This window comes from Cyclopterus lumpus, chromosome 1, assembly GCF_009769545.1.
Source record: "Cyclopterus lumpus isolate fCycLum1 chromosome 1, fCycLum1.pri, whole genome shotgun sequence".
NCBI lineage: Eukaryota > Metazoa > Chordata > Actinopteri > Perciformes > Cyclopteridae > Cyclopterus > Cyclopterus lumpus.
Genome location: NC_046966.1, coordinates 22,989,013 through 23,003,156, shown reverse-complemented (window position 1 = coordinate 23,003,156; position 14,144 = coordinate 22,989,013). Strand labels below are relative to the sequence as shown.

Below are 14,144 nucleotides of genomic sequence, written 5' to 3'. Positions count from 1 at the left end.
TCATGGTTTGGAAACCTGTCTTTAAAGAACAGGAACTCTCTGCATCAGATTATAAAATGGTCCAGGAAGCTGATTGGTGAGACACAACTTAGTCCAGAGTCCCTGAACACCAGACAGTTAGAACGGATAGCCGGCTCCATTTTAAGGGACGACTCCCACCCTTTGCACAGGGAGTTTCAGCTTCTCCCCTCCAGACGGAGATATTTAGTACCACGGTGCAGAACAAAGCGGTATAAAACCAGCTTTGTTCCCGCAGCCATCACGCAGGTTAACACATTACTATTATTATAATTATATCTGTAGCTTTGAGTACTTTTATCATGTTTGTCCGGTTGTATGTGTTTGTTGTAATGTATGTCGAGATGGATGCCTTGTTTTCTACTGCAAACCAAGTCTACCTACGGGTACTAATAAAGTAACCAAACCAAACCAAAGTCTGATCTTTTGAAACGAAACAAGCGGTCAATCGAGTGTGTCCTGGTTGAATTGGTTGAGTTACAGGCGGTCGGAGAGTCGTCGGTGTTTTTGAAGTGTTGAACATGTAGCCACACAAATGGTAGGACGACTATGAGGGAAGCAACGAACACCATAGCAAGAATGCCTCGCGTTCCACATACTCTGTGAAATGGATGCCATGGTTTAGGCCCAGGCCCATCCATGTCGACAAAAAAGTTTTAATCAGCCAACCAGACTTGTATGGAATTCAGCCCCAGCAATCTGGTCTTATTGGTTATCTCTGTTAGCACAGAGAAACTCAAGGCACTGTTTATCACTCTTTTGGAACTACTTACATTTTTCTTTTTAATGAAACAAGATTTTAAAGCTATGATATTTAGGTAAAAATACTTATTAACGCAGTGATTGTGATTTTAGTCTTTGTTCTCTTTGCCATGCATTGTTCTGTACAGAAAAACACTTCCAGATAATACACAAAAGATGAATATAATTCCTAAGGTTCAAACAGTCTTTGCTTCAGCAGTCAGGGGACAGTTCTTTCTTGTCTCCAGGAAAACATTTTTTGGCCGATGAACCGCCTTTGGGTGGACCCATGCAGGTTGACGTGTCTCGTGGATAGAGGTAGCACGGAACGTATCTTACAGCAGGCCTCTGTTTATCCCTGGATGGTAGACACAGGGCGGAGTCTATTCGTCCGTGTCTACTGGTGCTCCCTCGGAGGTGACGCAGCAGGTGGCTGTCCGTCACTCGGTGTTGGTGCTTCGTTTGGATCGAGCTCAGGAGCAGGGACCTTGTTGCAGTGGGAAGTGTCTCTCTCGGCGACCTTCACTGCGGTGCGTGTTGCCAGTAGAATCTGGAACAGTCCTCGCCAGCGCTTCGCTTTCCAGCTTTCACATCTCTGATGTGTGCTCTGCTGACCCCTGCTGGTCACCGGAGGGAAACACACCTTTTGGGGTTTTTATGGACAAGACTGCAGCTATAAAAATATAAAAACTTCAACAAAAAGTTTCTTCTTCTGCACATTATTTAAACTGCAGTGATACTTTACAGCAGAGTCATGTCATTCATTACAGAAGATGTTTTCATTCACTTTACAGGATCTGTTTTTAGTCTCTGACATAAATCAACCTTTTCTACAGGCCATCCAATCAATTTCAGCAAACAGTATGATTCAATGCAAAAAAAGTATCAAACACTTTTTTACTTTGTAGTTAAATATTTAACATTTATTCCAACACTGACATAATAAAGACATCTTATTCATATAATAAGATATTACAAGTATTTTATTACAAACTATTTCACTCTGACTCTTCAAACATCTTTTTTTTATTCCACTTTCAGTCATTTATTTTCAGGCAGAATCATCAAACATTCTCTATAGTCCCATAAAACATGTAATAATTTATTATACCCACGTTTTCAAAGCCATGTTGTGCCTTGTGATTATAATGAAATCCAGTTGACAGGTTTACTGCAGCTTAAGATATTCATCCATACTTCTCTCTCTGTATTAATGTTTTAAGGAGATACAACCACCTCAACAGGTTAAGGACCCCTGTAATACTGAGTGGACCAGAAAGCTCAGGTAAGTAATTGTGTCGTCTCTGCAGGAGTCCAGATGAGAACATTGGAGTTCATCAGAGAGGTCATATCTTTACACTCTTATGAATATGTGCATATGTTGTAGAAAATGCTTCATAGTTATTGCTCAATACATTTCTGATAAACAATTAATAAATCAGGCAGTTTGCTTGTAGCAGAGTTTTAGAGATAAGGAAATAAGATTTAGGATTCAATGCTTGAATAAGTTACTTATGTTAAACAATCTGTCATGGACTACAGGAAGCCTTCTGAACCAATGCTATTTAGTAATTATGGTATTAATACACAGACAGAACCGCCATTGAAAGATTTTTATTGAAAACATGAAGAAGAAGAAAAGGTAGTACAGACAATATGGACATTTTATGGAATAAAAGGTCAAAAGTAAAAAAAGTATAAAAGGTGAAAGAATATATTTTATGCAATCTCTCTTAAAGCCACATCGTCTGTCTGCAGATTTCAACTGAGTGGATTATTCTTCCTTGTTTACTAACACCAAAACATGTTAATACACTGATTATAACAGTTATGAATATTATATCCCATTGGTGCTAATTAATCCCCCTAAATGTTCCTTTAATAGAATTGGAGGAAAGACATCCTCCCTGTTAACATCTGTGGAGATCAACAGAGTTACACCCACAGTCCACAAGTAATACGATCTGAATGTAAAACTAAAATAAATGTAAATCAGTACAATTACAACCTTAACGTTCTTAAATCAAGTTCAACTCCTCAGAGCGTCACAGAGCTCTCAGGTCTCTTTAAGAAGCCTTTCAATAGAAAAATAACCTTTATAAGAGTGACTCAAACTTAAAGATACTTTTATGTTTTAACCCTGAAGCTTGCTGAGGGACACAAATGATTACTGACACATCATATTCAGATGAAAACAAGTTCACAAGAGATATTATCACTAAATATGTACATTTATTACCATAAATGACATTACGTCTTTTTATTAAAAATGTATCAGTCCGTCAGTTTGTTTTGTTTTATGTCTCTAATCGATTGGTGTCCACATATTGACCGCTGTGTCAGTATTGTAGTATTAAAACTTTGTCTGGTGTATAAATACACTGGATGTATGAAGACTACTTTAATGTGAATATGTATTGTTGGTAATGAATTATTGTTCAGGGACTTTCTGATGGTAAAAAAGAATCAAGGAGTTTGATTGACAGGAGAGATGATCAGAGGGGAGGAGTTTTTACCACCATAATTAAGACTAGGACAGAAGAATGGGAGGAGTTTCTCCTTGAAGGAGCAGCCAGTAAAGGAGAAGATGAGAGCTGCAGCTTCTACGTCATAGAAGGAGACCAGACCCTCCTCATAGTCCACAAACACCCCCACCTTCTGAGGACCAGACTTCAGGGAGAGGAGAACTGAAGGACCAGCAAGAGCTTTATACTCATTTCCATTTCTCAACCATAAAGTCCAGTAACCATTCTGAGGACTCAGTGTGAAGTCTCCCTTCCTGTTGATCGACTCTCTGGTCACTCCTAAAGTCCATTCAGTCTTTCCTTTAACTTGAACCTCAAAGTAAAATCTGCCTGAAGAGAAACTCTGCTTTGCTAGGACTAAAATATATTTAGTAAATCTCTCTGGGTTGTCTGGGAGATTCTTCCTCACATCACTATCATTCACTTGTTTCCCGTCAGCAGACAGGATGAGTTGAGGATGAGCTGTTTCAGGATCAAGAGTCACATCCACTGCAAACTTCTGGACCCTCTTCAGCTCAACTTCAGCAACCAGCTTCTTCATCTTTTCACTGAGACTCTCCTCCAGCTGAGACACAGCTCTCCTCACAGTCCCCTCATATGATGCTGGAGGAACACTGACCTCAGACCAGTCCTTGGTGGGTGGTGGATGGTGGATGTTTAGGGCCTGGACACTCTGGAGGAGGTGGAGGTGGTCTTCAGAGAGGGAGAGCTTCTCCACCTCAGTGCTTCTCTTCATCAGCTCAGAGATTTCCTGTTCCAGCTCTCTGATGGAGTCTTCAGCCTGTTTCTTTGTTGTTCTCTGCTTCTCTTCTATCGTATTGATGAGCTCGTTCAGTTTTCTCTCAACAGACTCCTTCAGATGAGTGAAGACCTGAACACCTTCTGCTTTCTCTCTGTCTGCATCTTCCTCACTGAGCTCCACTTTGTGTTTGACCTCCTGAATCTTCAGTCGTCTCTTCTGGATCATCTCCTGAAGTTCAGCCTCTGTCTTCTCCAGCTCGACCTTCTTTCCTTCATATTCTTCCTTCAGAGGAACAACATTGTGCATCTTGTGGTCTAACACAGTGCAGAGCATGCAGACACACGTCTGGTCGGTCTTACAGAACAGCTCCAGAGGTTTATCGTGCTTCGTACACATCCTGTCTTCCAGGTTCTCCACAGGGTCCATCAGCTGATGTCTCTTCAGGCCTGACATTGTCAGATGAGGCTCCAGGTGAGTCTCACAGTAGGAGGCCAGACACACCAGGCAGGACTTCAGGGCCTTCAGTTTGGTTCCAGTGCAGACGTCACAGGGAACTTCTCCTGGTTTGGACTCTTGTTGCTCTGAGCTGCTGCTGCTGGCTTTCTGTTGAGCCGACTGTCTGAACTGAGAAACCATCTCAGAGATGAAGGTGTTGACGAGCAGCTCAGGTCTGGAGATGAAAACCTTTTTACACATTGGACACATGTTCTGGTTGTTGGTATCCCAGTAATCATTGATGCACTTCTTGCAGAAGTTGTGTCCACATGGTGTGGTGACTGGATCAGTGAACACATCCAGACAGACGGAGCACAGGAACTGATCTTCAGATGGCAGATTGCTGGCAGCAGCCATATCTACACACATTGTGGAAGAAAATAATAATAATAAATAGATTAATTATTTGTTTAAAAAAAGGAAACGTGTGATTCTTTTTATATCTTTTTAACTTTTGAGTAAACAACCCAGATCAAAGTCGTGCCGACAGACTCAACCTTGCTCCTCTTGCAACGCAGCACAGAATGAGTCCAATGTGAGTTAAAGAACAGCACTGACAACAAAGCTGCTGACGTGATGACAAACACATCACATTTCCTCCTGCTGCTTCACAATAAAAGCCTGGTAGAAAACTCTTATTGTGAAACTACTAGAGGAAATAGAGGAAGTGATCAATGAACAGTAACAAAAGCAGGAAAGTCGGAGTGAGACTGAACTTAAAACCACAGATTCAGTTCCTAGTTACTAAAGTCCTCCTGAGACAGTTTAAAGCTGTTAAAGTGAGTTTCTGTGTAGTGGGACTTTGGACAGACGGCCATAGTTATATTGTTAATAATTCATCAGGTATGAAGTGATAAGAGAGGAACTTCCTGCCTGAGTAAAGGTAAAGTGTTGTGTTCATCCTGGTTATTAAAGGTGTAAATATGATCAGATGTACTCACCAGTGTTTGGAAGAGACTCCGTTGTGTTGTTGACAAAAACCTGATGACGTCACTTTGAATTGTCTCTGAGAGAAAAGCAGAGACAAATTTTTCTTGGTTTTTAATGAATTGCATTATAATGCATGAACTGTATAACATATTTGTATTTCTTTCTAAAATAAGTACATATCACTTCACAGTTTATTCTTCAGTTTGTTTAACTGGGAAAAAAAATAGCAATAATAAAATATATATAAAATAAAAAATATATAAAATAATTTGTAAATACAATTAACTTAATTTCAAACAAAGTGCAAACAACATATACTGTATTTCCTCACATTGAACAGCAGGTTTTCTCAAACAATAAAATAACACAATTATGAACAAGGTGTGCAGGTCTACATGGACCATATTATTTTGTGATCATATTCCTATGTATATTCCTATTCATATATATCAATCAGTGACTAGTGTGGGCTTGCTTTGCTTTACAGATTTTGTCAAAGCGGGGTTGCTGGTTGGAGATAGCTACTCTCAGTTCATTCTCAATGTTCAACTTTGATCTGTATTTGGTCTTCATTGCAGCAACTGCAGAAAACCCTGTTTCACATAAATAGGATGTGGCAAAAGGCAACAGTATGCCCATAGCTCTTTGGCCTAGTAGTGGGTAGTCTTTCTCCACTCCAATCCAAAACACAGCCAGTGAATTGGATGTGAACTGTAGTCTCCTTGTTGAGTCAGATGTTATGTCAATGTACTGCTCTTCCTCTGTGGTACTGAGGTCTGCAGGTGCAGTTGCTTGAAAGGGGTCTCGTAACCAGTCATATTTGGCAGAATCCTCAGGGAAGTACTTGTGAAAGTGCTTTTGCAGGGCTGAGATATGAGCCTTCATACATGGAATAATTGTATTTTCCAGCTCATTGTTTTCTAGGAATGCATTCAGGTTTTCAAAGGAGTCCACACTCCCCTCTGCAAGCCTTCTCTCCCACATATTCAGTTTTTTTGTAAAAGATGTTATTTTGTCTGTGAGCTGTGGAAGATGAGTGTTGGTGCCTTGCAACTGTAAATTCCGTCCATTGAGCTTCTGAAATATATCACTGAGATAGGCAAGCTTCTGTAAGAAGTTTTCATCATGAAACTTGTGGGCAAGGTCATTCCCTTCTTCAGTCAAGAGCACTCTAATCTCATCCCTCAGCTCAAAAACCCTGGACAGTACCTTCCCTCGTGAAAGCCATCTAGACTCACTATGCCACAACAGAGCTGTGTGCTCGGATCCCATTTCTTCACATATTGATGTTAGAATCCTGGATTTCAGGGGTCTGGTTTTTAGTTGACTGTTGTGATGACATCTGTCAACACTGAGTTCAGTTCGGGACTTAGCTCTTTGGAGGCAAGTGCCTCTCTGTGAAGGAGGCAGTGTGTCCACTGTGCTTTGGGAGAGACGCGCCTGATAAGAGCTTGCAGTCCGTTGCGTTTCCCAGCCATCGCCTGAGCCCCGTCTGTGCAGACTCCCACGCAGTTCTCCCACTTCAGATCTGCCTCTTTCAAATAGGCGTCAATTATTTAAAAAAGTTCTTCTGCAGTGGCCCTGTTTGGTATATATTTGCAGAAAAGCAAATCCTCCTTTATTTCTTCCGCATCAATATACCTGACATATGCTATTAACAAACTGTCTTTACTGCTGTCCGTTGCCTCATCCATCTGCAGAGCAAAACAACCATCTTTCATCTTTTCAATAAGCTGCTCTTCCATGTCTGCAGAGAGGTCACCGATACGCCTTGAAATAGTGTTGTTTGACAATGGAATAGTTTTCAGTTTATTGGCAGTTGCTTCATCAATAACTGTTGAAACCATGTCAATGGCTGCAGGTAGTATTAACTCCTCCGCTATTGTGTGAGCCTTTTTGCATTGGGCAACTCTGTAGGCTACTTTGTAGGAAGCGAGTTGTGCTTTAACGGGGACAGATGCAGCTTTTTCAAAGTGACTCTGCTGGGCATGACAGTTTTCCAATTGTTTTTGGAAAAACTCAAGGTGCTTGTTAATATGTTCGGGGTGGTGGGTTTTCAGGTGTCTTTTTAATTTAGTGGGCTTCATGCTCTCTGCCGCCAGTATTTTAAGACACAAAACACACTGGGGTCTCTCATCCTGACCGACAATAGTGCTTGTGAAGCCCAGAGACAGATATGCCTCGCTATATTTCCTTGCCTTTACCTTAGTTTGAGGCGTTGTCGAGGTGGTCGCGTCGCCTGTTGCGGCTGTAACAGAAGTTCCATCGGATTTGCGCTTTAGACCAGTCACAAATCTGTCCATCTTTGTACATACTTCCTTCTCTTATCTTTATCTTTCTCTGTCGCTCCGTATCTTTCTCGCTCTGTGTCGCTGTGTGTCTCTCTCTCTCTCTCTCTCTCTCTCTCTCTCTCTCCCTCGCTCGCTCTCTCGCTCTCCCCACTTTGGGAACCACTGTACTAATCCATCTTCTATAACTAGAATTCCATCAACTTCATCTTCTTCCCCGTCGCTTTCCTCTTTCAGCCCCTTGTCTCCCAATCAAGTTCTTACCTTGGTAACCTCTGCCCGCCCAACCACCTGCCCCCTTGACCCCTTCCCATCTCACATTCTCCAGTGTATTGCCTCTGACCTTCTTCCATTTCTTACCCATCTTATTAACACCTCCCTCTCAACTGGCTGCTTCCCTAACTCTCTGAAGGAGGCGAGTGTTAACCGTCTCCTAAAGAAACCCACCCTCAACCAGCTCTCAAGTGAGCTGTCCTTAATCAAGTGTCCTCCTTTCTCCACCATAAAAACCTTCTTGGCGTGATGTACCAGTTTGGCTTCAAGGCCGGCCACTCAACCGAGACAGTGAACCACCAGATCCTTACTTCCTCCCTTCAGGATCTGGGTATCTCAGGCTTTCCTCTATCCCTTTTCTCATCCTACCTCAACGACCGCACTTACCAGGTAACCTGGAGAGGATCTGTGTCTGAACCTTGTCCTGTCACTACTGGAGTCCCTCAAGGCTCCGTCCTGGGCCCCCTCCTCTTCTCTCTGTACACCAACTCTCTCGGCTCCTGCTTTTCCTACCAAAGCTATGCTGATGACATCTAACTGTGGGCGTCTCTCAGTGGATGTCCACACACCTCCTGAAAATGATCCCTGACAGGACTGAACTACTTTTCCTTCCAGGGAAAGGCTCTCCCACCCACAACCTGATTATTACCTTCAATAACTTGTGTTGACACCGACCTCGACTGCCAGGAACCTCAGTGTCACACTCAACAGTCAACTCTCCCAACTTCACACCAACAACACGCTCCTGTAGGTACATGCTGTACAACATCAGGAGAATATGACCTCTTCTCACTCAGAAGGCAGCACAGGTTCTGGTCCAGGCTCTGGTCATCTCACGTCTGGACTACTGTAACTCCCTCCTGGCAGGTCTACCTGCTAATGTCATTTAACCTCTGCAGCTCATCCAGAATGCAGCAGCTCAACTGGTCTTTAACCTAAATTCACCAACACTACTCTGCTCCTCCGCTCCCATCACTGGTTACCAGTGGCCGCCCGCATCCGCTTCAAAACATTCGTACTTGCGTACCGAGCTGCAAACAGATCGGGTCCAGTCTACATCCAGGACCTGGTCCAACCTTATACCCCAGCCCGGCTTGTAACTCCCTCACTACGAGCTATACACTCAACAAAGTCACGCCTGTTTGCTGTCCTGGCTCCTCATTGGTGGAATGAGCTCCCCACTGACATCAGGACAGCAGAAAGTCTCTACATCTCCCGCCTCAAACTAAAAACACGTCTTTTCCGTCTTTTTCTTGATTAAAAAAAAGAAATAGCACTTTTTTAATGAAATTGTCCTTTCTTGATTCTTGTTGTTCTGAGTTGGTCCTCCTGAGACAGTTTAAAGCTGTTAAAGTGAGTTTCTGTGTAGCGGGACTTTGGACAGACGGCCATAGTTATATTGTTAATAATTCATCAGGTATGAAGTGATAAGAGAGGAACTTCCTGCCTGAGTAAAGGTAAAGTGTTGTGTTCATCCTGGTTATTAAAGGTGTAAATATGATCAGATGTACTCACCAGTGTTTGGAAGAGACTCCGTTGTGTTGTTGACAAAAACCTGATGACGTCACTTTGAATTGTCTCTGAGAGAAAAGCAGAGACTTGTCTCGACTGCAGTGTTTCTGCCACTCTGACCAACTTACGCTTCGTTTCCGGAATGTGACGTAGAAGCTCTCCTCTTCAGTGTGGCTCCGCCTCTTACCTGTGGCTCCGCCTCTTACGTGCAGCGCTGTGGTCTTGTTTTAAATCCAAGGAGATTAATACCATGTGTTGGAGCTATTTAATTGATATTAGTATTTAGTTGTTTTATTGACAAGTAGTATTGTTTAATCATTCAGGTTGTTTGCTTATTTAGGTTAGATGTTTTGATATATTAGAATAGCTTTTTTCTTGTGATAGTTTTTAGTTAGTTTAATTCTTTATTGTTGTTGTCTAGATATATTTAGTCTTTTGGTTGTTCATTTGTTCGTTAATTGGGTAACACTGTGGGCACCTGTGGTTATATGTAGGAGTAGGCATGTAGAGGACCAGCATGCACCTGGGTAGGCCGATGTTTTTTACCAGCGCAGGAGAGGCAGCGTTAGGAGTTCCTTTGTTCTTTAGTTTGTTTGCTTGTTTAGTTAAATAAATTATCAGATAAACGGAATCCTGAATGGACAATGCTTTCTTTTGGCTGCGTAAACCACAAACCCATGGTGCGTCAGTGGCAATTTGATTTATGTTTGTTTTTGATTCATTGGACAAATGGCCACTACACTATTAATATATAAAAATAATAGCATGAATAAGTTTACTTAATAATTACGAAGAATGTGGTATATTAAAACTCTGTATTTATCAAATGTGCTTTAAATACATTGTTTCAATGCTAATTTAGAGCATACATTTTGAAATCTACAAAACAGATGTTTGAAAACAAAGTTTAAAGAAGTCCATTTAAGTAATTGCACAGAACTTACACTTAAAGTATATTTTTCTTACAATATTGTTAAGTTCAACCGAAACTCTGAGCTTCCCGCGCTTTGAAAGATGTCCTGAGACCATTAATTTAAAATATAAAGTATTTAATAAAAGAATAAGGATCATAAGCATATATTTCTGTCCCAGCCGGGCGCGCTCACGTGTCGTTGGGTCCACAGGCTATAATAACGATTTATATGAATAAAAATCTCTTAAAATAGTTAACTGTCTACCGCCTTCACGTGAGAGGACAAATGCCTTACAGAGTTCTGAAAGGTTAAGTACAATCCATACACTGTGCATAAAGCTTCTCCATTGGTTAGTATTAGGTATGCATGCTTATACCTCAACTACACAGCATGCTATTTGCCTTTCAGTACAAAGAGGCGGACTTCTCTAAGCAATAAACCACGATGCTACTTCCCTTATCTCTTCCCTTTCGGCCCTAAACAGTAAGACGGGCTCCTTCAAAATAAATGCCTATCTTCCGGTCACTTAGGGAGACCACTACTTTGACTACGCCTCCTTGGATCAATACATTCCATTCATACCTGAGACATCTTTATAGTTATGATAACCATAAAACATAAAACAATCAGCATACAGTTACAATAATACTTATTCAGTGATTACACTTATACAGTAACATACTTATACAGTGACAGTGACTTTTCTCCCATGTTTCCCTAACACATTCTTCAGAATATTCCTTATTGATTATCATATCTTTCTTATGTATTAATTTAAAACATGGACTTTCCTATTTACATGTGCAAGTATATATAAAAAACCATTACAACTCTACAATGTCCAGAGCCATCCGGTTCTGCCATGCCATAAGTGAAGTAGCATCTACTTTAGCAAGTCCTTTGACTGCATCTCTGGTATAGTTAACAGATCTCTGTTGGTTGTAGTAAATGTAATTGATCCAATTTACATTGTTGTTGATTGTCGGCCATACGAACAATGATTCAAACCCTGCAGTGATTTGATCACGAGCCTTAAATTCATCCGGGACCCCTCTAGGTACACCAATACTGTCTATGTACACATGAGAGTCAAATGAACCTCCTGGGCCTGATTGTGCTCGTTTTGATCGGTGGAGTAAACGGTCATCTGCAGATTGCTTAGTTGGGCGGTTTGCTCCTATGGGGAGAATCTGGAATGGCATTAACAGTTGGGCTAAGGCACAAGTTCCTGTCCACTGAACTGGGGGTCTGGGACGGAGTTTGTCATCGCCACATAGCCACCATAGGTCAGCTCGGGACACTGTGGTTGTTAAAGGAGGATGCGCTAAGCCCATCCGTATGGACATTAATGATTAATGATGACAATAAGCTTTGGACAGAGAGCCTAGATCAGGTCTTGGACCCCAACGTGTAAAACATGTATAATTGCCTGGGTATATATTGATGGATGTTGGAGTTGCAGTACTTTGAACTGGAGGATGCAACAGGAAAAGAGTTTTGCATTCTTGTTTTGTGGGAGGAGTGGAGGAACTGAAAAGGGCAATAGTGCATTTCAGTCCTTCAGGGTCAGATCTGTTAAGTCAGTCGAAAGGTCACTTTGATGTGTGTCTATGGCAGGGAAATGACAAAGCCTGCTTCGATAGCTAATAGGTCATTTTAAGTAATGTTGGTCCAATACTTAACTAAAGGACCCTTCTGTAGGGCTGGATTTGGCTGGGCAGGCAGAGTCGGAGTGGGCGTGGTCAGATTTTTTGGTGGAGATTGGACTAGGATTTTAAATTGTCCTACCGGATCAGAACCTGACTGATACGAACCTAGAACATAAATGCCAGTATCAGACAACTTTGGATTCTTCAGCGTGAGGTACAAAGGGTTGCACTCATGTTTTGGACAATCATGTGGTTGGCTTCCTTTAATTATGCTGAGTCGATTCTTCATGTCTTTACCTGTACCATAACCCCAATCTGAAGGTCCTGTGTTAGCTATGCAATGTTTCCAATTTGAACAGAACATTATAGGATCATGTTGATAATGTGGAGTAAAACCAGGTATTTGAGACCAGCTGGCTGCTGAATCATGGGCTCCATGAGCTGTACTAACATACTTTTCGGTCCACAGATAGCTAAGTTCCTCACCTGAACATGTTTTTACTGAGCATAGGTCAAATCTAGCTGTACCATCTTCTCCTGCGATGAATTTGAGGATCAAGGGATGTTCGTCCTGTACACAAATATGTCTCAGAGTATGTATGATAATAGGACCATTTTAAAGTATGCAGATGATTCTGTTATTGTCAGTCGGCTCCAGGACAATGAGACCAGCCACGGTCCGGTCATCCACGACTTTGTGAAGTGGTGTGAGGAGTCTTATGTTCAATTAAACATATCGAAAACCAAAGATATGATCATTGATTTTAGAAGACATGCCCACACACATGAAGTAATATGCATTAAGATAAGATAAGATAAGATAATCCTTTATTAGTCCCTCAGTGGGGAAATTACAGGATTACAGCAGCATTCACAGTAATAAGTAAAACAAGTAGTATAATAACAGAATTAAGATAAAAGAGTAAAAACAAGAAGAATATTATATATACAGACGGAGTAGAAATAGAATAAAATGTATTAAGTGTATAAAGTGTATAAAATAAATTAAAAAAAAAAAAAAAATATTAAAATTTTTTTTTAAAAAGTACTTAAACGTATTAGTATTGCACAACTGGGCAACTGGGCTAAAGTGCTGTTCAGTGCGAAGTCCAAAGTGTTCAAGTGTTTGTGGCCTACTGGGAGCTCAGTTTGTTGTGTAGCCTGACAGCAGCGGGGAGAAAGGACCTGCGGTACCTCTCCCCCAGACACCGGGGATGAATCAGCCGGTGGCTGAAGGAGCTGTGCAGCGCTGCCAGAGTACCCTGCATGGGGTGGGAGGGGTTGTCCATCAGGGACGATAGCTTGGCCATCATCCTCCTGTCTCCCACCACCTACACAGTATCCAGAGGACACCCCAGCACGCTGCTGGCCTTCCCCACCAGTTTGTCCAGTCTCCTCCTGTCAGCTGCTGTGATGCCGCTGCACCAGAAGACCACTCCATAAAAGATGGCTGATGCCACCACAGAGTCGAAGAAGGTCTTCAGGAGTGCTCCCTGCACCCCAAAGGACCTCAGTCTCCTCAGCAGAAAGAGTCTGCTCTGTCCCTTCTTGTAGAGTGCATGAGCGTGGTCAGACCAGTCCAGTTTATTGTTCAAGTGAACACCCAGGTACTTATAAGACTTCACAATCTCAATGTCCAGTCCCTAGATGCTCACTGGTGTTGGAGGAGAGCGTTTACCACGGCGGAAGTCCACCACCAGCTCCTTGGTCTTGCTGGAGTTGATCTGGAGGCGGTTCCGTTGGCACCATCCTAAGAAGTCCTGGTTCAGTTCCCTGTACTCCCTGTCATCATCGGCCGAGATGAGGCCGACGATCGCAGAGTCGTCAGAGAACTTTTGCAGGTGGCAGTTGGCAGAGTTGTGTTTGAAGTCCGATGTGTAGATGGAGAAGAGGAATGGAGCCAGAACGGTTCCCTGTGGAGCCCCTGTGCTGCAGGACACCCGATCTGACTCACACTCCCGTATCCGCACATACTGTGGACGGTTGGTGAGGTAGTCCAGGATCCATGCAGTGAGGTGGTGTTCCACCCCGGTCTGCTTCAGCTTGTCCCTCAGGAG

At 42.3% G+C, this 14,144-nt stretch overlaps 1 protein-coding gene across 2 annotated transcripts; it reads right to left on the bottom strand.

Annotated features, from left to right (window-relative positions):
* Positions 1 to 2,357: 2,357 nt before the first annotated feature.
* Positions 2,358 to 9,652, bottom strand: LOC117731339 (E3 ubiquitin-protein ligase TRIM21-like). 2 transcript variants are annotated; one of them, XM_034533631.1, is made up of 2 exons: positions 9,528 to 9,652; positions 2,358 to 4,880 (listed from the first exon to the last, which is right to left on the bottom strand). In XM_034533631.1, the coding sequence occupies exon 2, from the start codon at positions 4,876 to 4,878 to the stop codon at positions 3,226 to 3,228; it is 1,653 nt and encodes a 550-aa protein (XP_034389522.1). In that variant the 5' UTR covers positions 4,879 to 4,880; positions 9,528 to 9,652; the 3' UTR covers positions 2,358 to 3,225. The 2 variants fall into 2 exon arrangements, with proteins under 2 accessions (XP_034389522.1, XP_034389513.1); XM_034533622.1 differs by lacking the exon at positions 9,528 to 9,652 and adding an exon at positions 5,463 to 5,565.
* Between the last annotated feature and the right edge of the window lie 4,492 nt (positions 9,653 to 14,144).

Bases quoted from the DNA above. Each gene is read 5' to 3' on its own strand.
- LOC117731339 (XM_034533631.1), bottom strand. From the start codon at position 4,878: ATGGCTGCTGCCAGCAATCTGCCATCTGAAGATCAGTTCCTGTGCTCC.